We start from the raw sequence: 24126 nt of genomic DNA, 5'->3' as shown, positions 1-24126 counted from the left end.
GTCGTAAATAATGACAGCTGTCCATGTATATTTGTTCTGATTACATTAGATATGATCAAAAACTAGCAAGTTGACAACTTTGCTAACACAGCCACATATCAAGCAACTGCGACAACACATAGCTAATATTACTTACTAGTCCGACAGCAAGAAGGCCAGCTAGGCATCTGGCCTGCATAATTTCAGCTCTTTTAGCTTACACCAACAATAAAAGCCGGTCTGTTTATCTCTTCCTCCTGCTGTTTTCAAATATTTCCCATTCTAAAATTTCTTTTATAAAGGTTAGCTTTTTATGATGTTTTCATTGTTACTCATCACAGAAATCCAAAATATCTTTCAGTAGTTGCATGGTCAGAATTTGATGCTCTCTGATTGGAAGCTTTTCACTGCCGTGCTCATTTGGACTCTCCCAAAGTTTTGGCGAACATACTTTTTGTCTGACCATTTCTGTGCTGGTTAATTGACTGGGAGCCATCCAAGTGTTGGAATGCTCCCTTACGGTGTCACCTAACTGTGTTTAAAGAAATTAAGATGTTTAGCTCTGACACATTATGTCACAACACCTACTGCACTATTAGCTTTCAAAGTGCCACTTGGCTGTCCTGGAAAGTCGTGTTCAGACAGACATGACTCACTTCAACACCAATTTTACTGTCCAGCACCTGACAGGGAGGGAGGAAGGGTTGGCTCGTATGATGTGTTGCGTGATGCAAGGAAGTGAAGAGGCGGTGATGACACAGTGGAAAAGACCATTATGCCTTTGGTGTGAAAGACCCAGGTTCAACTCCCCACTGTGACACGTCCACCAATGTGTCAAGACACTTCACCTCTAGCTGCTCCAGAGGCGTGCGACCTCTGACATAAATAGCAATTGTAAGTAGCTTTGGTTAAAAGTGTCAGCTAAATGAATAAATGTAATGGAAATGCAAGGAGGTTGAGGCCACATGATCTGTCAAAATTCAAGTAAATCTGGATAACTGACCCTGTGAGGGCCGGGGTTGATTTAACATGGGTTCACTTACACAAACTTTGCTTGAAGCAGGCAAGGCAAGCCGAGATGTGGTGGAGGGATTTTTTATAAACCATAAAGGTTTTCCGCATTTTGAACATTGAACATAGAACATTTTTATATGTGTTAATTGAAATTAAGAAATTAAGAGTTGCTGCTGATTAAAAATCATTGATTCTAACCAAAACATCTAATCAGAAAAAATTAATTTGAGCAGGGGATATTTATACAAAATGCAATCTTCATGAAAAAACTGCAGACTGCAGATGAAAATATGTGACTTTTTTTTGTATTGGCTGTTGATTGCCTCACTATAATGCTGCATAATACGCACATGTTCTTCTTCTGCAGTAACACGTGTTACAAGAATGGCTTTACTTTGTGGGTGGGGGTAAGTTCCTCTGGTGGAACTGGGACCCTGCAGCCAATCCCTCATTAAATGGCATTAAATCCAACCAATCCTATTAGTATGTTACCCGTGAGAGGAGGAGCAGAGGCATGGAGACCTGTGGTCTGCCCTGCCTATGCTGACAGAAACATGAGCAGATAAGACTGACCTGACTTTGTACTTTTGACCACTGAAAGTTGCAAACAAATGTTACAAACACAATTGGTTTTCACTGCATATGAAATTGTAATAACAATATATATATTTTAATGTAGGATGTTTATTATCTCAAGAGAGAATGTATTTTGCCACACAGACATAAATTAAATATCGATTAATTATTAAAGGTATGGTAATATTTCAGGACCATGTCTTATTATTTGTTTTATTTTTAAAAGTTTACATGTAGTACTTTAGTAACCCATACATGTTTTGTTTTTAAATTAGACACATTATACAAACCTAAATATCAACATGCAGTAGGCTCTGGATTCAGTGACACAAAAACTGCAGAACAAATTAAATGAGATTTTTTTTGTCTAAATGGCGTTATCATTAGTAACCAACTAATGACCCACACTCTTGTAATAATATTTGACACTGAACCCCTTTACACATTACAGTTCTACAAATGTCGGTGCACAACCACTAGTATTTCATCATCCTTGATTAACAAACAAAAAGTTTGTTTGTTCTTGTGGGGGAGGACAGTTGTACATAATATTTTGTGTGAAATGATTGTAGACCTTTTTGCTAAATTACATGTCAGTCAAGTAACGTGCTTTAGCAGCAAATAAAAATATTTGTTGTTATTTTATTACCATAATTATTTTATACTTAAATAGTTCACCTATGCCTGTAGAGTTAATTTAAATCATAAAGATTTTTCTGTTGGATAGAAATGCAGCGTAATGGGCAAGATGTACAGCTGCTAAACACTTGTTGTGGTCACTTATATGTATTTATAATTTATACTGCCTTCCTTCCTTATGTCTCAAAAAAAGGTAAATAGCAACACTCAGGATTGTTGCCCTTGGTAATGTATACGTGAAGTGATCTTTGGGCTCATGTTTGCTGCCACGTGCCTCAGTGAAGTATCATGTCCTTCTAATCTCCTCTAATGTTGTCTTTAAGTATCGGACAGTGGGGCTCACTTTGAGATTAAGGTCGTCGTCTATTGGCTGCACCTCTAAAATGCACACCTGGCAGCCTTTAACTCCAGGCTGTTTCTAAGCTCTAAGTTTAAGTGTCAAATTATGATCAAAATGATGTCATCTACATTTTTTTACCTCACTTACCCACAACAGCTAAAAAAGCCTTCAGGTGTTGTCTTTAAAAATAAATCTCAAAAAGAAAGTAAGATGTTGTCATACCTAAATAATAATATAGGTAACCTTCTATAAAAGACCAAAGTGTTAAAATATATATATATATATATATATGGTGTAAAACTTCTCATGTAACTTGTATCTCTCAAAATTTCAAATAAATTCTTACTATTGCTGAACACTGAACATTAACCAACAAAGCTGGACATTCAACCAGTGATGTAATTTTTCTCAGGGGGACGGCTCCAGGAGTAATACCACTTGTGATAGGCTATGGAGATAAGGAGCTTAGAGGGCAGCATCCTGTGTGTTCTTAAAAATCTTTTTCTTCTTGCCTTTGCATCTTATTTCCTGGCTGACCCAAGAAGTATGTGGAAGACTCACTTACTTATACTTGTGTTTCAGACTTATGCTGTCTTCAAAATACATATATATTTTTTGAAATAGATTAACTCTGCTCTCTTTAATTAGATAGAAATGTTATAGGCTATAATATTCTAAAATCTGTTCCCTTCACAAATGTGAATTTTATAAAAAAGTTACACCTGCACAAACAAACTAGATTACCTTGATCACTCACAAGCAGTCTTAGAAAAAAACATGGAGTTACTGTTTCCACTGTTTATATCATTTTGTACTGTATATAGTCAGGAAACCTTCACAAATTATGTAGAATGATGTGATTATGCCAGGAAACATAATGTTGTGTTGACTGTGTACAGAGTGGTGAGATATACTACTTCCCGGCAAGAAAGATTGATATGACATTTACTCATTTAGCTGACGCTTTCATCCAAAATGACTTACAATTGCTATATATGTCAGAGGTCGTGCGCCTCTGGAGCAACTAGGGGTTAAGTATCTTGCTCAAGGACACATTGGTGTCTCTCACACCAAAGGCATGTCTCTTATCCACTGCCCCCATCACCACCCTTGATGGGGGATTGATGGGGATGTGCAAGTGGGAAAACCAGATGAGAACAACATGTGAACAATATTCTATCATTACGGTCAAATACAGTAACTATTCACTAAACTCATTTTAGAACGACATTCACTTCCTGATATATTAGGCAATGTAGCTATGTACAACTAGTGGCATTTAGTCTTTATTCTTGCTTCATCGTTGCACTAACATCAAAATATTTGCTGGGATCCCTTCGCTGTTAAACTTTGATTTTGTCTCCCCTGTCTTTAAATAGCCAATGAACATGCTGTCCGAGGGCGGACAAGCTCTGACAAGCTCTGACACTATTTCATGAGGTGTGAGTGACTGGGCTCCACAGGCCTGCCCATGTTTCAAATGAAAACCAGCTTTCATTGTGTGAATTGCTGGCTGTGGTTTTGGGGGGAGATTAATTGGCTGTAATCTTATTACACTGTGGCCTGCTACAGTCTTGACAACCCCCCACCAGCCTTCCCCCTAGCACTGTCTACCTGCCGACTAGCGTCACTGAACTTGCACTGTTGTCTGCTGGCTCAGTGCAGACAGGAAAGGCTGACCGGCTGAAGGAGCAATTTGATAATTGGAGATGAATTGTTTATCATGCAGATCACCATTCTCTCATGCATTATCTTCTGTTATCTATCTAAACATGTTATTATCGATCTATACAACTTCTATAGGTATAAAGGTTTAATTCAGTTGTGACCCAGATTTCCTTCCTTTAAATCTGATTCTGTCAACGGAAAGTTTCACTTCTTTAATACAAGGTAGCCATATCTTGACAATGATTTATCATAGATGATCTCTAGATTTTGGTTTGTTGTTCTGATTTGTTGCAATGATTCCAACTTGAAAAATAAATAACATCAATTTCTCCATTTTGAAACATATATCTGTTTTTCATATATCTCAAATCACTCATTTCTGGACTTGTTTTCTTGATATCTTTCTTATCATCTGTTTCTTTTCTCCGTCCTACAGGCAAGAGCACTCTGGGATCTGATGGGTGGTTAGAAGCCGAAGTTAAAGGGATTACTCTTGGCTGTCGAACACAGGAGGTCCTTGGAGCCAAGAGCGATCACCCGGCTGGCGTTGGGCCTCATCCCAGAGACAGCAGAAGGTCCTATCAGGATACATAAGTCCAAGCTCTAATGGCTTGTGCACTTACCGTCGAGCCAAGAACCCTTGTTTGATACCGCAGGGTTGTCTTGAAGGTAAACCCTTTCTGTGCTTTTGGAATACTGCCTTACCATCTGAGAGGAGAGCACATCTGCTATTTTATTGTTGACATGCTTTGTTCCGACACCTTTCTATCCAACGCATATGAACTTCATTCATGGTGTTCACCACAACAAAGCTAAGGCCTGGGAGGACTGTCTTTTGTCAAAGAATAGCTTGGGCTCAGGTCAAATATGGCCAGAGACGTCAGTCCTCTGAGCCTCATGCATTTGTCTGTAAGGCACCAGCAATGGGTTGGAGCCTCTCTGGGGTCCGTCCTCCCCTTCCTCCCCCTACGTTCTCTAATTTTCTACTACTTTCTGTCATGTGCAGCAGCAGCAGGAAGTTTACCCGGCATAGAACATGACTATGGCATTAGCCCAAAATTTGTTTGCACCCCTATTCCCCCAGAAGCAGACCCCAGCTGTTATTCTCCACCCAGTGTGCCCCATGGACCAAGCAGTAATGGCCACACTAATGGCCACAATGGCAGTAACCGGCGAAACACGATGTCTGACGAGGCCAAAGCCACCATCTTGCACCTGCGCGAGAGCCTTGTAAGGCAAAAGGAGACCATCCTGGACCAGCGGGAGACCATCAGGGAGCTGACCGCCAAGCTCACATTGTGCGAGGGCTTCGGTAGTCACCATAGCACTGGTCACCATGAAAACCACCACGACAATCACCATGAGAACCATCATGATAACCACCATAATGACCACCACGGGCAGCACAGCAGCCACCATACGTCATCATCGCCACACCATGTTCCTTCTTTATATCACAGCAACGATCACCACTACTCCCATGGCAGCCACAGGTCGGACCCCCACCACAGGAAAGGCTCGTCATACGTGAAAAACAGCTCTTTCTCCCCTGAACAGACGGGCAAAACACTGCAGACACTGAAGGAGAGGCTGGAGAACTTGCAGGTGAGTGCAGAAATCAGCAATGCACGCTGAATTAGAAGGTATTTTTGCATTACCAATGGGGATTAAAACCCCTAAATAAAATTTAAATTTAAATACAGGAAATCTGTAGCAGCCCTGAAACACAAAATAAGGGAGTTGAAGCAAGTAAAGACGTTGCCTCTTGAGCAAGAGTATTTAGGCCATAATAAAATCTGACACAAGGTAATGTTTATTGTTAACTGATTTGGAGAAGATATGTCTCCACCACCTCTCAATGTCCGACACACACCACCTGAAAGCTAATATCAACTGTTTGTCTGCTGTCTCTGAGCCATTGGGCACTAATGTCCTCTCAGAGTTGTTGCAGCTCTCGATCTCTCTCCTGGATATCATAGGCTAAGCCTGAGCTCGAACAGGAAGCTGCTTTAAGTTTATTAGCCCTCACGTCTGACCTTAAACATCCCCTGTTTTCAACTATCACATGATGGAGGGAGATAAGTAAAGCTTAGAGGAGGGGGTACCAGTCTTTCTGAGAACGATCTCCAGATTATCATATCACATTGGTGTATGTAAATTAATTTAATGTTTATTCACCCTAGTTAATTGCATTGAGATTAAGGATCTGTTTCCCATGGGGAAACCAAACCAAGTACATCAACTTTGTATCACAAGGCAAAAAAGTTGGGTTTCCACTGATCCAGACATAAAAAACATTCACTTTGTAACTTACATTTATGTCAGTGGGAATCCAATAAAGCAACAAATTAGTGCTAACTGAGAAATTTTAAAATTGTTGTTGCTCCTGTTTCCAAATTTAGTTTTTTTTCTAATTTGTAGATGTTGCACAGTATGTGATAGGATGTGCCACATTCTCTAAATTGTGTTCCGGCACCTAAAACAAGCCATGCATGTGGTTCAGCTGTCTCACTTGTGTTACAACATTTAATGATGCTGGTGTCACACTGCGAGACCAAAACCCTGCTCTCCACTAGCCTGTGAAAGCCTCTTTATTAGTGTAGGTGGTCTCCGTCTATGCACAGGGAAAGTGTTGCCAGAAATCCTCTTCAATCTCCCTGGAAGGTGTGAGACAAAACACAAGCAGAGCCAGGATTTACCTACCGTCACTCCCTCTACCAGGATGTCTACGCCACCAGCCTCTGGCCATGCGCCAAAGGGCACTAGCCAGCCTCACCTTCACTTAGCTTAATCCTCCCTGACGAGGCTATTAATCGTGGTGTGCGCTGACAGGGAACAAAGCCGGATTTGCTGGAGAGGAAGACGAGGATGAACAGGGGAGAGGAGGACTTGTAGGGCGAAACTATTCCCCTGCATCTTCAAAAGTCATTACAGAATTCTTTAATCACTGCATATAACTGCATTTACTGCAAAGAACTTCTGACTTTTTGATGATTTTTAGATGTTTCCTCATGTTTTGGAAGCATGGACGTTCATTCTTGTTCTTTGAAAGTAGTTCTTAAAAAGTTTCATCTCATGGGCCACTTACTTAGCTTTTTCTTTATCCTACATCCTCATCAGCATGTTGGGTTGTTAAATTGTCACATCACTTTCAGGACTTTTTGTCCATGCTGTCTTTAAAGTGAAGCATGAGAGTTCAACTTTCAGTTGAACTTGAGTTGGAGTTGCTTTGTCAAATCAGAGCTGTCGAGACCCAGCAAATGATGTGTGTGTTTTCAGTGGTGTATAAAGACCTTACATAATGAACATTTGCAATTTTATTACCTTAGAATGAACTATTTCTTTCTATCTTTCAATCTCCTCTTACATGGAAGTCGCCATATTGCACCGCCATGTTTCTGCAGTAGCTCAAAAGGACAAACTGCTCTATAGAGCGAGTTTTGGCACTACGTTGAGTACGCACAAAGAAAAAGAAGTGATGTTAGCAGTAGTAAAAGTAGTAGTAGTCATCTGGTTTATTAGAAGTAAGAAAAGAATGGAAATTTGGACAAATGGAGGCCCACGCATATATTATTTAGCACAAGAGCCAACAAAGTATATCGGCCACCGCATTATGTAAATAACCCCCGCAGTTTTAGGGGGTTTAGGGCAAAGAATTTAGAATTTGGTGATAAAAACAAATGTAAATGGTGCCAAATAAATATATAGTCTAAACAAAGGAACATGTATGCCATTGTCATGAAGATAAATCATCAAAATCAAAAATATCATGTTTATAATGTGCACTTCTAAAGCCATTGTTTAATTTATTTAACTGAATCCCACAGTGCAAAGATGGAGCCTCTATTGTTTCCACTGTATGAACATGCTGTCAGAAATACTGATCAATTTCTGCATGCTTCTGCAGGCCAGGAACTCCTCCAGCTCCTACTCCAGTTCCCTGAGAGAACTCCTCCAGCGCAAGATCACCGCTCTGGAGGAGCAGCTGCACAGCTACTACCGAGATCACCGTGAATATGGTCACCATAACGACCACCACGATGACCACCATGATGACCACCACGACGACCACCGCAGCAGCAGCCACTATGACGACCATCATGATGACCACCACGATGACCATCATGGTACCAGTCACCACGATGACCACCACGATGACCACCATGGTACTGGTCACCATGAAGACCATCGCAACAACCACCGCAGTAACCACAGGCACAACCATCGCAGCAGTCACCATAATCGTCATCATGACCGCCAGTATGACTGGCACCACGGCCGGCATAATGGTTATTATGGCAACCATCACAGCAACCATCATGGTGACCGTCATGGTGACCATCATGATGACAATCATGATGACCATCATGATGACCACCACAATGACCACCATAATGATCACCACAATGACCACCATTATGATCACCACGACTATTACCATGGACCTGGACACTTCGATGACCACCACAATGACCACCACGATGACCACCATGATGACCACCATGACAACCACCATGGTATTGATTCTAACCCACAGCGGCTGCCTTTCAATAGCAAAGAGACAAGTCTGCGTGGAGCTGGGCACAGCAAGCTGGAAACAGTGCTCAGCCAACTGCACCACGGCAGCACTGACCACGGTACAAACGCACAACAGCTACTGCATAGTTTACCTTTCCATGTTATTGTTGTTTTTACATTTTAAACTTCTCCCGTGATTATTTGCCTACATTTAAGTAACAGTAAGGCCACAGTTTTGCTCAACAACAAATACTAAGAATTAAACCTGGCAGGTCAGTTAACATTTTTTGCTGGAGTAGGTATGAGGTACAAGAAATCTGTCTGTTGTTGTTTTTAACTGTACATTTATCATGAAAGTTCCCTCAACAAAAAAAAAGATGGGTACTAGAAGTTACATTGTTTTCTTGCTCTTGTAGCTACACATTACCTAAACTGAACATGTTTTATAGCATGCCCATGCTGTACTTTTACTAATTATACATCCTCCAGTCGTTTACTTTCGTTAAAGGAGTACAGTGGCACTTTGTGAAAAGGCATATTTAAAAAAATTATTTTACTGTGCACGAGAAGGGATCACAAAAGTTGTTTTCTAAGTATGAGTTGTATCTATTTTTAGGAAACAAGTGGCTCAATTCTGTAACTTGAATGGAATCCTAAATACAAAATTCTCGTATGAAAGAACAAATAAACACAAACTGGTTTAACTCACGCATTCAATATGACTCACATGTAAAAACTCTTGGTAGAGAACATAAAACAATGCTTGTTAAGTTTGACTTGATCATAAATTACCTTTATGAATATTACAATAGCTAAAATTCCTACAGATAAGACAGAAGCATTTGGCTAAGACATCAAAGGATTTGCTTTGTCAGGTGTTGAAACAGTTTTATGTACTATACAAATGAATTATCTGAATCAAAATTCTGCACTCTCCGTCTCACCAGGAAACCAAAAGAAGCTAAAGAGTCCTAGCGCTTTCTTGCTCGACTTTCCCATGAGGACCAACTACATGTATGCCAGGATGAAGCGGTCAGTAGTCAGCGAGATCTTTGCCCTGACTATCTGCCTGTGGCTAAAGGCAGGTGCAGGTCCTGGCATTGGTACTCCCTTCTCCTACGCCATACCTGGACAAGCAAATGAGCTGGTGCTCATCGAATGGGGCAGTAACCCCATGGAGCTGCTACTCAATGACAAGGTAAAAGCAATGCAATAAAAAGTAATGCACAGAATCAAGGGCCTGAAAATTTTGAGGAACCAAAATTTGGATACTAAAACTCACTTTATTGGATGTTTTACAAATTCAGTTGTTAAGATGACACATAGCTCCTCTTTGTGTGGTTATCCCCGCTGATTCTGGGACAGAAAACACTGGTATTGGTACTGTATATTAGGATTAAAGACATCCTCTATCCTCTAAGAAGTTCTTATAGAGGGATTTTCCAGTCAAAAATCTATTTCTCTGAGCTTTAGGAGACCAGTGACAGTAGGTAACACTGCAGTTCTCACACATCTATGCCCCAGAGTGTAAATAACCTTGCATGCAGTGAGGTATGACAGTAATACACACCTCAGCCTGACAGCAGCATCACCTCACCAGTGGAGGTCAGATCTACGATGAGAGGACTGTGACCTCAGATTCACCACAATATTTCCACAGAGCCAGGCTCTGTGTACTGTAGTGTACTGCTCTCAGTCACTGGTTAGTCAGATGAACTTGTCAGCTGGCAGTGACATTCACAGATTAAAAGGCAGGGGTGGAAATGAGAAGGAGACACACACACATTCTGTCTTTGCATGTGCTATGCAGACAGAAGTAGTATTCAAGGTACAGGAAATATAGAGTATCAATGCCCATTTATGCTGGTGCTATATATAAAAGAGTTAGCCAAATCATAGTCTATGTAGGTAGACACTAGTTGGCTTGACCCTCCTCAAACACAAAAAAACACTAAATCTTTAACTGGTCAGCTCGGGCTGCTTGTGTTTTCTCCTGTAAGTTTATGATGGCTGTGGGGATTGTACATTATGAAGACTACTAGAAAAGCCATTTCATCTGCAAACCTTCTGCTCAACGTGAAGTGCAGCTATTTATCTAAATGAATGAAACTTTAATTCTGCAATTGCCTCATACGTATAATACGACATGTACACGCATGTAGCATATTGTCTCTATCTTGAAAGAATATAAACACAGTTATTGTGGGTAATGAAAATAAAAGCATCACATGTCCTGATTACTTACAATATATTAGCCAAGTGTTGTAAATTTACAGTAAGGCTTAATATGTTAAAATATTTCATATCTAACATTTCCATTCTGTTTTTGGAGCTTTCTCTCTCTTTTAGACCTACAAAGGAGGTCAGGTTACTTCAGGTGTTCTTATTTTCTTTTTGTTATTTCTCCCACAAAAGGCTTAGAAACTCCTGTGATTGCTGACATACAAATTATTGTTCTATTAGCCTTCTAATCTTTCATTCTCTGAAAGACTGATATCCTTTTCCCCTAAACAGAAGACAGATGTTTGTCCTTTTCCCTTCCTTGCCCCAGTAATGTGAGCAGTGAGCTTAGCAAACAAATCACAAAGCACATTAATCTGATTATAGTAATTGATTCGCCTAATTGTCTGTGGGAGTGACATTACCAGGAAGGAGAAACTGTCATGTTTGTTTTCTTCTACATGCACACTACTTGGCAGTCATCAAACCGATCAGTGACACAGTTAAATGAATGCAGATTAATCTCAATCTTTAATTCATTTTCTAGAGTTTGAGGATGAACAAAGAGTGGATATTCTCACATTAGTTTGCCTACATTAGTCAGCAATTGCATGTAAATTTGTCTAAAGCGATCAAGCTACTGTTTCTGCTTTTTCTTTCCTAACAAAATAATGAAAGACAATGCCTTGTTTCTGTGTGGATGGTCATATGTATGAATAACAGTGGGACACTTTTGTTGTCAAGGGTTTGTTATACATGAAGTTTTTAAAATGTTATACTCAAAGATAAATATCCACCACTTGAAACATTTGTTTGTAACATTTCTTAAACAGTGAACTTTGTGAATATATATATATATATATGGAACCGTTTTATTCAGATTAATGAATCTGGTGCAAAATGTTTCCCTCATAAATAATGGTGTGACTGGGGCCCTAAAGTGCAAAGTGGTTCCCAACATTGGGGCCAAGACTCCTTTAGATGGAAGATGAACACTTCTCATTCATTCATTCATTTATTTAGGGACAGTGCACATTAATCAACATTTCTGTAAATGTGCCAGTGTTAGCCAGCAGGCTAATTTCATGGTATATCTGTCTGTCTCTGTCTAACTGTCCGTCCACCTGTGTTTAGGCGGTGACATTGCCCATAACCATGACAGATGGGAAGTGGCATCACATGTGCGTGACATGGTCGACACGCGATGGTGTCTGGGAAGCCTACCAAGACGGGTTGAAGAAAGGCTCGGGGCAAAACCTTTCCGCCTGGCACCCCATTAAGCCAGGAGGGACCTTCATCCTGGGCCAGGAGCAGGTAAGACATACAGCATGCCGTCTGACAGAGATCCTGTGTGTACAAAAACTGTACATGGATACAGTTATTGGGGAATAACCATTTTCTCCATTAACTAACTCTAGTCATTTCTCTTTAGACTTGATGTCCTTAAATTTCATAAAATGAGCATGTTTTCCAATGCAATTATGTCTTAAAGAAACACATCCCACCACAAAAACTTTCTGGTCCAGACATGCAGTTATCAGCTACCCGACCCAAGAATTACATCCATATTGGACAATTCTCCACCTTAAAATTCACGGCCAGTGCCAACGTTCGGTACAAGTCTGTGAAGTAGTGTGTTGGGTCAGTGTTTAGCACGTCAGATTTTTTTCCAGTGGAAAGTTTGCCATCACAGACATGCAATCATTGTTTTCCTTCTTGCTACTGCAGCAGGAACAGTGATCTTTCAGCTGGATTTAGCTATAATCATGATATTGTTTTATGACTTTCAAAAGCTCACAGTTAGATCTTCAGGCAATCACCCCTGAGCAAAAGTTCAGATTATCCAATTTTTTCAAACTTGACCTGTTCTTCACTGGTCCTCACAGGACACGATGGGAGGCCGCTTTGATGTCACTCAGTCCTTCATGGGAGAGATGTCTGATCTCCAGTTCTGGTCCAGAGTCTTGACGCCCAGCGAGATCTACAGCCAGGCGACCTGCGGATCCCACCTTATTGGTGATGTCATGTCCTGGTCGGAGGAGTCATTGGAGCTCCATGGAGGGCTCACCGAGATCCCCTTTGATCCCTGCCACTAAGGACTGACGCCGGAACCCCACACCGAAAGCTGTAGCATCATCATTACCACATGTTTTGTGGCATGCCCATGTCAAAAATTGTCGGAGAAATGGAAAATGTTATTTTGTCATGGATTAAAGATTGGAGAATAATTTAATTCATTGCTCTCTCTGTTTTTTCATCATATTGGTCTGCAGAAGATTAATAACAAAAGCTCAGTCAGGGGCAACAGACAGAGCAACGACTTATTTTGCTTTTCAATAAATCTTTTGCCATTCCTGTTCGATCTTTCTGCCTTCTCCACCTACACCTTCACTTCTTCGCTCTGACGCTCTCAGCAGGATGACTTTGAAAGCACCATAGGCCGCAGGGCTTTGGATTTACCGGCTGTGTGACCATGACTACGGCTGCTATGAGAGATCCAACACACATAATAGGATTTCTTTCCATCTGACCAGGTACAAAGGTTGCTTGTTGCCATTAGCTTACCTGGACTAGCTTTTTTGTCTGGTATGTGAGCAACATAAGCATTATAGAAGGTGAAAGAGTGGCTAAAAGGCACAGGATTTCTGACAAATTAAGCCACATGGACGATCTGAACTGTGATGAGTCATACATGTTGCAAAATACTTAAAATTGAATATCTGCTCATTCTTTTGTGGAGACAGAGGAATATTGTTGCTGCAGGACTTTTTTACAATGCAGGTCAAATTTGGCACAGGGTTAGCACAACCTACTGATGTTAATTTTGCACATTGTTGGCTGTTTTATACTAGTATTTCATATTGAAAACTCTACAACAGGCTTTTTTGTAGAAAGAAAAAAAATGTAATGCATGTATTACGTGTTCTTTATGACTGGAAAATTGCAGGACTGAGTATGATGTTTTAAATTTAAACAATTCTCTGTCTGTAAGTGGATCTGTTTCTCTGTTCAAAAGTCAAACTGTCATAGAGAGCACGACCACGTCTCAATGTAAGACATGACACCTTACGGCCACGAGCCACCTAACTGCATCAATACAGTTTTAACCATCTCTCAACATGCCACCACGTCATAATGCTGATGTCTCCTCTGCAACCGGTGGCTTACAGTGGGATTTATCTGTGGACAACAGATTTGATCCTGCCTATTTCCGACCAGCTCAAACCACATGGTAGAGTCAGACACACCAGCACAAACACGCTCAGAGAAGACGCAGTTGATCTCATGACAACTGTAGATGCACCTTCATGTTTTTATAACAAAAGAGGTTTTTGTACATGCAAATTATGTCAGATAGTCTGTTTTTAATTATTAAAAACATTTATTATGGCATTTCTCACATTGTAAATAATTTAATAAGTACATAGCACTTTCTCCACCCATTCTTAACCCTATGTTTGTTTGTAAAGCACATCTTTGGGAGTAAACTTTGTTTATTATAACCCTATCCCCTCCAACTTCATGGTGACAGAATCTCTCAGCCTCCGGACTACATGATCCCGACTACAGCTGTAAATATCTGCGAAATGTTTCTTAGACTGTAATGCCAAGACAAACAGCACTTTGAAACCATGCTACTGTTTTCTTCTTATGATAGTGGGCCAAATACATGTAACATGTCTTTCATATGTTTCTTCTGTCTTTGTTACATAGGCTTCAGTTTATACACCTCCTCCTACTACCGAACTGTGTAGTTTGTAAGCTGAATGTTGACATTAAATATGTAAAAAATAAGATAAACAATTTTATGCATGAAGACTTGCTTATTCTCGCCTTTGGTGTACATTTTGATTTCCATTAGGTGTTTTGTCATGTTTGTATTACAAGTATTACATTGTGTTCAGTCAACAGTCCCTCCCTTAAGTAAGCCAAAACTATAAACTGAGTTGTAAAACTTGAAAGAGGAAGAAAATGCTCTATAAACACTGTCAAATATTTGTATATATGTCAGGATTTTGAATAAAACTATTTACAATATTTTATGAATTCAAACTGGACTACAAACTAGTGTCTTATAACATTTTGCACAGTACAATCTATAATATGCACATTTAGTATTGTTTTGTGACTGAATTCCAAAAGCAATTCGGTTAGGTTTAGGCACAAAACCTCTTTGTTTGGTTTTAAGGAAATATTGCGGTTTGGGTTAAAATTCTTTAGTTAAGGTTGGTGGATATCCCGTCGTCGGTCATCATTATAGTAAAAGTAGACTATGTGGTAAAGGTTAGGGAACGATTGTGATCATGTTTGTTTGTCACATATGTTCATCCTATCCATTTACTCCAATGGTCCTTAAGCCGACTTTGGTGCTCTATAACTTCACCTGAATTCATCCCGTCATAATTACTACAGCCACTAGCAGGCTTCAGCCTCATACCTAAACGTCAAAATAGTTAGACGGTCAATTGTTCCAAAACAACATATGACCATTCCCCATAACGACACTTTCTAGCACTGGAACATACCAGTCTGGCGACAGGGCTTCCGGACCTTAAGTATATTATGCAAATCATGTAATTTAAGTCAAATGACGTATAGCATGTGGTAAATATTGTGAAACGGTTGTAGTTTGGTTCAGGGAGCGAATTATACAGTGACAACAGTACAGCACAGGCGCAAGCTTCAGCAAACTCTTACAATGCATACAATGCCTTTGCTTATTTAACTAATTTCATCAGTCTGTAGATGATGATAAATCAAATTCCTTACACCAGTTGATGGGTGCCCCATACCACATGACAACTTTTGTAGTCAGAGGTCACCAAGTATTCTAGAGCAAGTCAGACACACAACAGCAGACCATCATGACTGCTCAAAACAATTTCAATTCAATTTTATTTATATAGCGCCTAATCACAACAACAGTTATCTCACAGCGCTTTTCATAAAAGAGCAGGTCTAGACCGTGACTCTATGATGCTATTTACAGAAGCCTAACAGTTCCCACCAAGAGCAAGCACTAGGCGACAGAGGCAAGGAAAAACTTCCTTTTAAGAGGCAGAAACCTCGAGCAGAACCATGGCTCAGGGTGGGCGGCCATCTGCCTCGACCGCTTGGGGGTGAAGGAGAGAGAGAGAGGAACAGAGAGAAAAAGAGAGGGATGGAAGGAGAGAGAGAGGGGAGGGAGTCAGCCTACATAAGGTGATGTTGCTATAGACTAAATGACTACATGAAAAATGGTATAGATATTTATATTAGTGTTAATGACAACAATCATAATGTTAATGATTATAATAACAATAATAACAATAGGACTAGTAACAATAGTCGTTGCAGCAGAGGGTGTCGAGCAGGAACACGGGGGCAGCAGGTGACCAGCTGCCACAGATCCAGACTCCACAGCTCCAGAGCCAGAAAACCTGCAGGAAGTGATAGGAGAGAGGAGAGGGACAAGAAAGCACAAGACTACCAGAAAGGGGAGAAGTTGTGTTAGTAACATGCAATAATGGGATGAGGTTGCATACAGAGGGAGAGAAAGTAGAGGAGAGAGGAGCTCAGTGCATCATGGGAAGTCCCCCGGCAGTCTAGGCCTGTAGCAGCATAACTAAGGGATGGTTCAGGAGTCACCTGAGCCAGCCCTAACTATAAGCTTTATCAAAGAGGAAAGTCTTAAGCCGACTCTTAAATGTGGAGATGGTGTCTGCCTCCTGAACCCAAACTGGAACCTGGTTCCACAGGAGAGGAGCTTGATAGCTGAACGCTCTGGCTCCTAGTCTACTTTTGGAGACTCTAGGAACCACAAGTAACCCTGCATTCTGGGAGCGCAGTGCTCTGGTGGGGTAGTAAGGTACTATGAGCTCTTTAAGATAAGATGGTGCCTGACCATTAAGAGCTTTGTAAGTGAGAAGAATGATTTAAAATTCTATTATAATCTATATAAAACAAACCCACACAGCACAACACAAGTTTAAAGTTTCAGCTTACTCTTTTTCATTAAATATCTCCTTTCCTCTTGCTCATGTTGACTGTGAATGGTGTAATCTGCGTCCAGTAAAGCTGTAGTCAGATAAACACTGTCGTTGGGGAATTAGGAATTCCAGAGTTAAAACAAATGCCATGTTTATTGTGAAAGGACTCACAAAAGACTTGAATATAAAATAATAAACTCTATATTGATGAAAAATGTAACTCTACAATATCTAATCCCCAATTTCACTGCTCATGCCTAAACACCAGTGTTAGCCGACAATTACATAATATAATGAAATGATAGGGTTGGCTCTCAGCCAGCTAACATCAGATTGCTCATTTTAAGTAAAAGAAATGCTAATAACGAATCTCTGAAGGTAGGAAAGTTAAGTGTATTAAAGCAGCTAGATAGCTACTGACATTAACCTGCTGCTTCTCCATTAGCGTGTGCTGCACCGGACTGGGGCAGCTGCGCTGCGAGTAATGCAGAAAGACAAGATGTTCAGCTAACGTCAATGTTAGGAAATGGTAAGGTATGAGTACGGGAAATGTAATATTTACTAATACAGTTAAGAAAGACCCCCCTCAACTGTTGTTTTTGCCTCTTTTGGGGGGGTCCAAGCCTTAACTAGGGGGGTCAGACCCCCCCCACTTTTCCCTGTAATTCAAATCATGGTTTGGTTAGGTTTAGACAACAAAACTGCTTAGGTTGAGGAAAAGATCATGGTTTGGGTATAAATATGTGCATTGCGCAAACAACGTGATGGGACTCAAACCGCGGTCTTCTCAATGAAAATCCTGAATTTTACAAAGGACTTCTACATTAGGAATTTTACTGAGGAATTTTACTTTATTTTATACTATATCACCTGACTTCTTCTGCCGCCAGAGGTCCCTGCCTAACAAAAGGCGTAAATCTCGTTTGGGCTGGCTTTGTCAAATTATTGATGTCATTCTTCTTGGGAGGACAGTCTCAAACAAACACTGGGCTGAGAGGATTCATTGCCTCACTGTTTTAAAATACAGTATTAGACCAAAGAGAACAATACATTGTTAAAATGAAAGCCCTAAGAAGTATCAAAAACGGGGTATGATATCACATCAATCTTAATGATTTTAACTGGAAGAACAGAAAAAAAACTGGAAGATCAAGACACATGTCAAATATAATAAACGTTGGATTACCATTTAAGCAAAGTGGGCATCTGCCCCAGTTAATGGGGTCCCAGCAGATGATATTTTCCCAGGGGCCTTTTAGCAGGTTGATCCAATTAAATAAATAAAGTGCAGGTGCGAATGTCTCTGTGTTACACTGATGACTAACAGTATTCGTCAACAACAATTTACAGTACTGGAGAAATGAAGAACAGATGGTGATGGGGACTCACATGGTAGACTGCTGAAATCTTCCAGCTTGTTTGGTTATCAGACCTAGTTCTGCTTTGCATACAGCTGCAGAGGAGCCAGTATTTTCATATGAGATGTTTAATTCTACATTAAAAACTAACCGGAGGAGCACTGGGCTGTTCTTTTGTAGCTGTTTGGGAGGATTTATGTATTGAAACAAAATGTGCACAACATGCATTAATGCAGCACTAACTTAAACCAAATCTTTATGTTGGAACTGATGAAACCATGGGAGTGAACAATGGATCGGCTATTTTGGAAGAAGAACAACAGGAAACGTCTACAGACCAAAGTAACTGTTTTTCTTGCTACAGCCACATGTTTTAAACTTCACAAAAGATATTAATTAATTTTTGTTTCTATAAAATCATGATTTTATCATGCAAATTAAAGCCTCTTCATTTTACACAGAGATCAAGTGCATTAAGTGGATTTTTGGAGTACTTGCAATTTCTGTGTTTTATATTTTGTGCTGTTTTACAAATCAATTACCTGCATGATCTGTGTCAAGTGAGTTTTACTCATTATTACCTTAGCTTATGATTTTGTTAATGAGTTGTCCTTTCTGTTTTGCAGTGACTAGTTTAAAGGCTGTGTCCCAAAGAACAGTGATAACTATAACATAATAGTAGCTAATAATAATAATTTAAAAAAATTATTTGTCTGGCTATGCAGATTGTTTCAGCTTTATTTGCTGAGGTTTTGAGAAGTGCCTCCTTCCCCTACAATTAAAGTAAATTTTGTTAGTTGTGTGTTTTTGTGCATTTAAGTGGCATCATAAAATCTCAAAAATGTTTCTTTCCAGAAACATATATAGCCCAGCTACTTAGGATAATCTACAAACCTCGCTGTGGGGGGGCAGCTGAAGTCCCTGCAACACTTCAGCAAATAAAACTGAAACTATCAGCACTGCTACATTCCATCATAGGTGAGTGGGAAATACAAGCTGCCAGTGTATGAGGTACATCTGCAGAATCTCATCCCTATTCAACAATCGAGCAGTACAGCAAGCAATATGATCCTACAATCACTTTTAACTCAACATCAGCCTCATAAAGACAGAATTTACTGCTGGACTGTTGGATTGATTCATTTAAATGTTCAGTAATGTAATAAGTCAGCTGCTGAAATAGCAGTTTATGTAAAGTGTTAAGTGTGTTTTTGTTGCTTTTTGTCCGTGTTGCTGTTTTGTCTCTCAGGCTTGTTCAGTCACTACAGACAGCTGGCTCATTACTTCTCTCTGCTCTGCTTTCTGCTCACCATCATCACTCTGTTCCAGACTTTCTGCTGTGAGTACTTTATGATACTTTGACGTCGAAACAGGTGCAAGTTTTTATTAATTCATGTAAATCTTTGATACACAGTAATAATAAAGGGATATCAAGGCCCATTTTAGTACAAACTCAATGAGCTACACTTCCAATCCATAAAGCAGCAAGTGAAATACACAGTAGAATTATACAAATACAATACAAAGAAAAGAGAAAGGAAAAATAAATACATATTAAGAGGTATTTTATAGGAAGAGATATTGTATGTAATTTATATTTAACACAATTTATAGTGTATAGTAATTTATAAAATATAATTCAGAAATAGACGTAACCAACATTACATTAAGATTCATTTAGGTGTAGTTTTCTTTTTTGTCAATAAATGCAATGAGAAGAACAAAAGCAACAATGTGTTAGTCCATACCTCAATACTTTCTGACTTCCCTGTCTGTGGCTCTCAGCTCCAAGCCCCTTGGTTCCTACTGAAGACGAAGATCTTCAGAAAAAAAAGGTCTTACCAACATGTGGTATTTTTTGTTATTATATAAAGGCTCAAACATTTCCTAAAACAGCTGATCAATGTAGTTTTTAGTTTTAGTTTTAGTCACAGGATGACATTTGTTGGGGACTATTTCCTCTGGCGGATTAATACACATTTGGTGTATTAAGTGTTTGTGTTCATGGTAGTGAAGGAGCGTGTCACCCAGTGCAGCAGTGTGGCTCAATGACGTGTTTTAATGTGATGTGGTTTTGGACAACAGCGGGGCTTTGTGGCACAGAGGAATGACATATATCTTTAGAAAGATAAATTTCCTAGCTTTGGACACTCACATAATGCTTGTTAGAAGGGTCACATGATTGTTAGGTTTTTTTTCATGGTATTTGTTGACAAAAAGGGTATTGACAGCAGCCATGAATTGATAACGTCTTCATCCAGAATATTCTTTAGACTCGAAACAGCAGCTGTCAATCTGACAGAAATGCAGACGTCATTCTTTTCACATCTTATTTTAGACTGAATGTCTTCATTTGAAGGTTTTATAGAGAGGATTAACTCTTTATGTTCCTTCAGAATGGATCTTTTTTTTACCTCCCCCCGACACATCTTTTTAGTGTCCCGTATCCATGGAAACAGGTGATGGGACATTGTGCATGTCATTTTATGTCTTTTCGTGTGTGTTTGATATCACAGTGGTTCAGATCACCTTGATGTTCCAGTCACAGTCAATCCTGCAGGAAACCAAACTAAGAGATCTGACAAACAGACTGGAGAAGCTCAACCAGTCGTATCGCCTCCTGTTCTCCCAGTATCCAGCTCTGAACGAGTACTGCCCAGTCAGCAACTCCACCACCAGTGGTAAGCGCTGTGTGTGTGCGCTCTTGGGGTCAGGACTAATGAGGACCCAAGCTTTAGATCTTGGTAGTGAGGACATTGAGTTGAGAAAAAGTTAATTAGGTATAGGCCGATGTTAAAATAACACTGGTACTTAAATATGCAAATATCAGCCTGTCAGGATAAAAAAGAGAGGGAAAAGTGAAATGACAGCGTTTTCCTCTCCCTCATTATCACCTCTGAAGTTCCACTGGCCAAGGCACTTAACCACAAACTGCTCCTGTGAAGCTGCTCAGTGGCCCTGAGATCAGGCTTTGGTGTTACCTGGTGTGAATATGTGCAACTGGCTTTCACATCTGTTTCACTTCATGACCTACTTGTCTGAGCTCTTTTTCAATTCCCTTTGTCAGTGTTGACTTTCCAGTCATTCCGTAGAATCGGGCATGCATCTGCAGATTAAACACTAGGAATTATTTGCAGAAACCGTTTGACCCTGCAGCTCTGATTTGCATAGTGCAAAAGTACACAAACCACAAACAGCTCAAGCTTGGCAACGTGAGCTGTGCATTTAGGATTCGGAAAACAGGGATTCTCTCTGCTACTGTCTCTGTTCCTGAAACTGGCCACTGTGGTGCATCAAGCATTCATTAAATTGAGCTACATCTTTCCCATTCACCCATAAAATGTGTTTTGTGTATGATACTGGTGGAATCTGCACTTCTTTATGTGCATTAAACATTTTGCATGACTATCACAACTCCCGGTATGCATAATGTACTACTGTTGTGCTGTGTACTTTTTCTTAAAATAATACACACAAATTAACTTAACAAAATTAATTTGAAAACATTTGAACATGCTTTTAGTGGGGTTTTGATGCAGCCTATTATTTTTACACTATTGATTTTAAAAGGTACATTCAATTTTGTAATTCATGCACAAAAGGGTTGAAACAGTCACATAGGGATGTTTTCACAGTTAGAAAAAATCTGTTGAACATTGACCCAGTCTTGGCTTTATGACAGGGTCATCTGGAGCAGATCAAAACACAAAACTCACTCTCACTCATTTCATCCGTCTTCTTTGGGTTATTTTACGCAGAGAGAGTGTGCAGACCATGTCAAGCCGGCTGGACACATCAGGGAGAGAAATGTTTCCTCTTCAGTCAAGACAGAGCGGACTGGATCAGCAGCCAGTACCATTGTCTGGCACTAGGCGGCGCTGTGGCCACAGTTAGAACAGAGGAGGAGCAGGTGAACACAAACTTCGTTCCTGCTTTATTCAATCATTTAATTCATTCATTAAACACACTTCATTTTCATTTCATATTTTATTCATTAAGTTATTATAAGTGTGTTTAAATTCCATTATACTACACATAATATCACTGGAAAGTGGGAAATCTCTGCCCTCTTTCTTTAGTATTCATGTGTCTTACTTAGAGCTCCACTGATGATATTTTTGCATCTGTCCAGTTGTAAACATTTGAAATGCTTTCCCTGAAATATCAGATTCAAGGACACACATTTTGACACCATGAGAGAGAGGAGTTAAGAATAGATTTAAGACCTCTATGAAATATGGAGATGTCTGCAGGAACGGCCACTGCTTGAGGTCATCTGAGGTTTTCTTTTTCTGTTTTACTGTATATGTAACACAGTTTATGTTCTCAAAGTTGTTTCCAGCAAAGATTTGGGGGGAATTAAACCTTTCTTGACAAATTTGGTGACATCTTCTGACTTGTTTCTCAGGTGTTTCTGTGGAAAAAGGCTCAGAGTCTGAGCCATGGAGACTCGTACTGGCTGGGCCTGAGGAGCAGTGGTGGTGACAGGGGCTGGCAGTGGAGTGACGGCTCCCCGGTGGAAAAGGGACCCAAGTGAGTAATGACAAGCAGGAGGTCCAACGGGGAAAAATGGGCGCTCCTGAGGTGACGAGCCATCGGACTCTGATTTCTATTCCTGCAGCTTGAGAGTATGGTCACATGCTGCTGGTTCACTTGTGAGGACACAAGTATGGGACCTTGAGATGAGTGATTCCATGTGAAGATATTAAAATGTATGCCCTGAGTGAAATATTTGTTTTATGAGATCTACTGACTCTGTTCAGACTTTCCTCCAGGGTAACAAGAAACAGAAGTCTCGCTCAAGGACAATTCTCGCTCTGAAATCTCATGAGAGGCGAGTTGTTGCTGAAAATGCCAATTCAACCGAGGGAGAGGAGTTTGTTTTGTACATAGAAGAACTGCTAGAAAGACTTTATTTCCTAACATTACTCCAACAAAACAAACTCCTCTCTCCAATTCTGACTCATGTTTCAACCGTCATCTTCCTGCAACAACTCACCTCTCACGAGATTTCAGGGCGAGAATTGTCCTTGAGCAAGACTTCAGTTTCTTGTTAAAAGCAAAGGGTTTCACTGGGAGTCACTCGCAGGGATCCTCTCCCTGTACCTAGTAAAGTCCAAAGTAATTTCGACCCCAAAACATGTGTTAATAGGGCCCAGGTTTTAGAAATAAGGGAAATTATCCTTTAACAGTCATTCAAGCAGCAGGTAAAGTGAAATAGCCTTGAATCATACATTTTGATCATACTCAGCAGTAACCTCCTCTTTGGATATACTGTCATCATGTTTGATCGGAGGGGCTTGAAAGTCAGTGGGAGGCTGTTTTAATTTTATGATGCATTTCCTCTGAAGGAGTAGTGGTTGCCTTGGTAACAGATTAAAGAATATGGGTCCCCCCCCCCCCCCCCCCCCCCCCCCCCCCCCCAACCACCACTTCTCTGCAGGTTTTGGGAGCGTGAGCCTGATCAAACAGACAGCAGGGAGCTGTGTGGTCGACTCGCCCCAGGAGACGACTACAGGAGGAGCTGGTTCACTTACAGATGTTCCAACCTTCTCAGGAGGATCTGTGAAAGGAGACAAGCTACTCTACAGTGAGAGGAAAGGAAATGAAATAAGTTACAAAGAAGCAGAAAGGGCCAGATTAGTAAGAAGCAATTCAGAAGCATGCAACTGATATGAGCCTATATAAGATGTTGATTTAAATGTATTAGCTAAATAGTAATAAAATGCTAAAATAATTCTTGTATGTTTGATGTAGCCTATTAGTTGTTATTGTTTGGTGTTTCCTTACCAGGGATATAACTTCACTGATCATTATTCAAACTCCTCTGAAGATTAGTAATATT

General features: G+C 40.1%; 2 protein-coding genes across 2 annotated transcripts; both read left to right on the top strand.

Annotated features, from left to right (window-relative positions):
• The first annotated feature begins 5083 nt into the window (after window positions 1-5083).
• LOC123976742 (neuronal pentraxin-1-like) lies at window positions 5084-13187 on the top strand. The gene is made up of 6 exons (XM_046059090.1): window positions 5084-5821; window positions 8124-8259; window positions 8533-8853; window positions 9682-9932; window positions 12089-12268; window positions 12841-13187. Exons 1-6 carry the CDS (start codon window positions 5084-5086, stop codon window positions 13048-13050), a joined length of 1836 nt encoding a protein of 611 aa, XP_045915046.1. The 3' UTR covers window positions 13051-13187.
• A 5372-nt stretch (window positions 13188-18559) lies between these two features.
• On the top strand, window positions 18560-23875 carry LOC123976741 (C-type lectin domain family 6 member A-like). The gene is made up of 6 exons (XM_046059089.1): window positions 18560-18623; window positions 19531-19620; window positions 20798-20962; window positions 22040-22191; window positions 22690-22814; window positions 23725-23875. The coding sequence occupies exons 1-6, from the start codon at window positions 18560-18562 to the stop codon at window positions 23873-23875; spliced, it is 747 nt and encodes a 248-aa protein (XP_045915045.1).
• Window positions 23876-24126: the final 251 nt, after the last annotated feature.

This window comes from Micropterus dolomieu, linkage group LG09 (assembly GCF_021292245.1).
Source record: "Micropterus dolomieu isolate WLL.071019.BEF.003 ecotype Adirondacks linkage group LG09, ASM2129224v1, whole genome shotgun sequence".
Lineage (NCBI taxonomy): Eukaryota > Metazoa > Chordata > Actinopteri > Centrarchiformes > Centrarchidae > Micropterus > Micropterus dolomieu.
The sequence above is the reverse complement of the archived record's forward strand: the minus strand, read 5'-3'. Positions and strand labels throughout refer to the sequence as shown.

Bases quoted from the DNA above. Each gene is read 5' to 3' on its own strand.
- LOC123976742 (XM_046059090.1), top strand. From the start codon at position 5,084: ATGGCCAGAGACGTCAGTCCTCTGAGCCTCATGCATTTGTCTGTAAGG. The intron at 8,260-8,532 runs ACCACCATGATG...ATCACAGCAACC, and splicing joins CCATAACGACCACCACGATG to ATCATGGTGACCGTCATGGT. The intron at 9,933-12,088 runs GTAAAAGCAATG...ACCTGTGTTTAG, and splicing joins AGCTGCTACTCAATGACAAG to GCGGTGACATTGCCCATAAC.
- LOC123976741 (XM_046059089.1), top strand. From the start codon at position 18,560: ATGGGAGTGAACAATGGATCGGCTATTTTGGAAGAAGAACAACAGGAA. The intron at 20,963-22,039 runs GTAAGCGCTGTG...TATTTTACGCAG, and splicing joins CAGCAACTCCACCACCAGTG to AGAGAGTGTGCAGACCATGT. The intron at 22,815-23,724 runs GTGAGTAATGAC...ACTTCTCTGCAG, and splicing joins CCGGTGGAAAAGGGACCCAA to GTTTTGGGAGCGTGAGCCTG.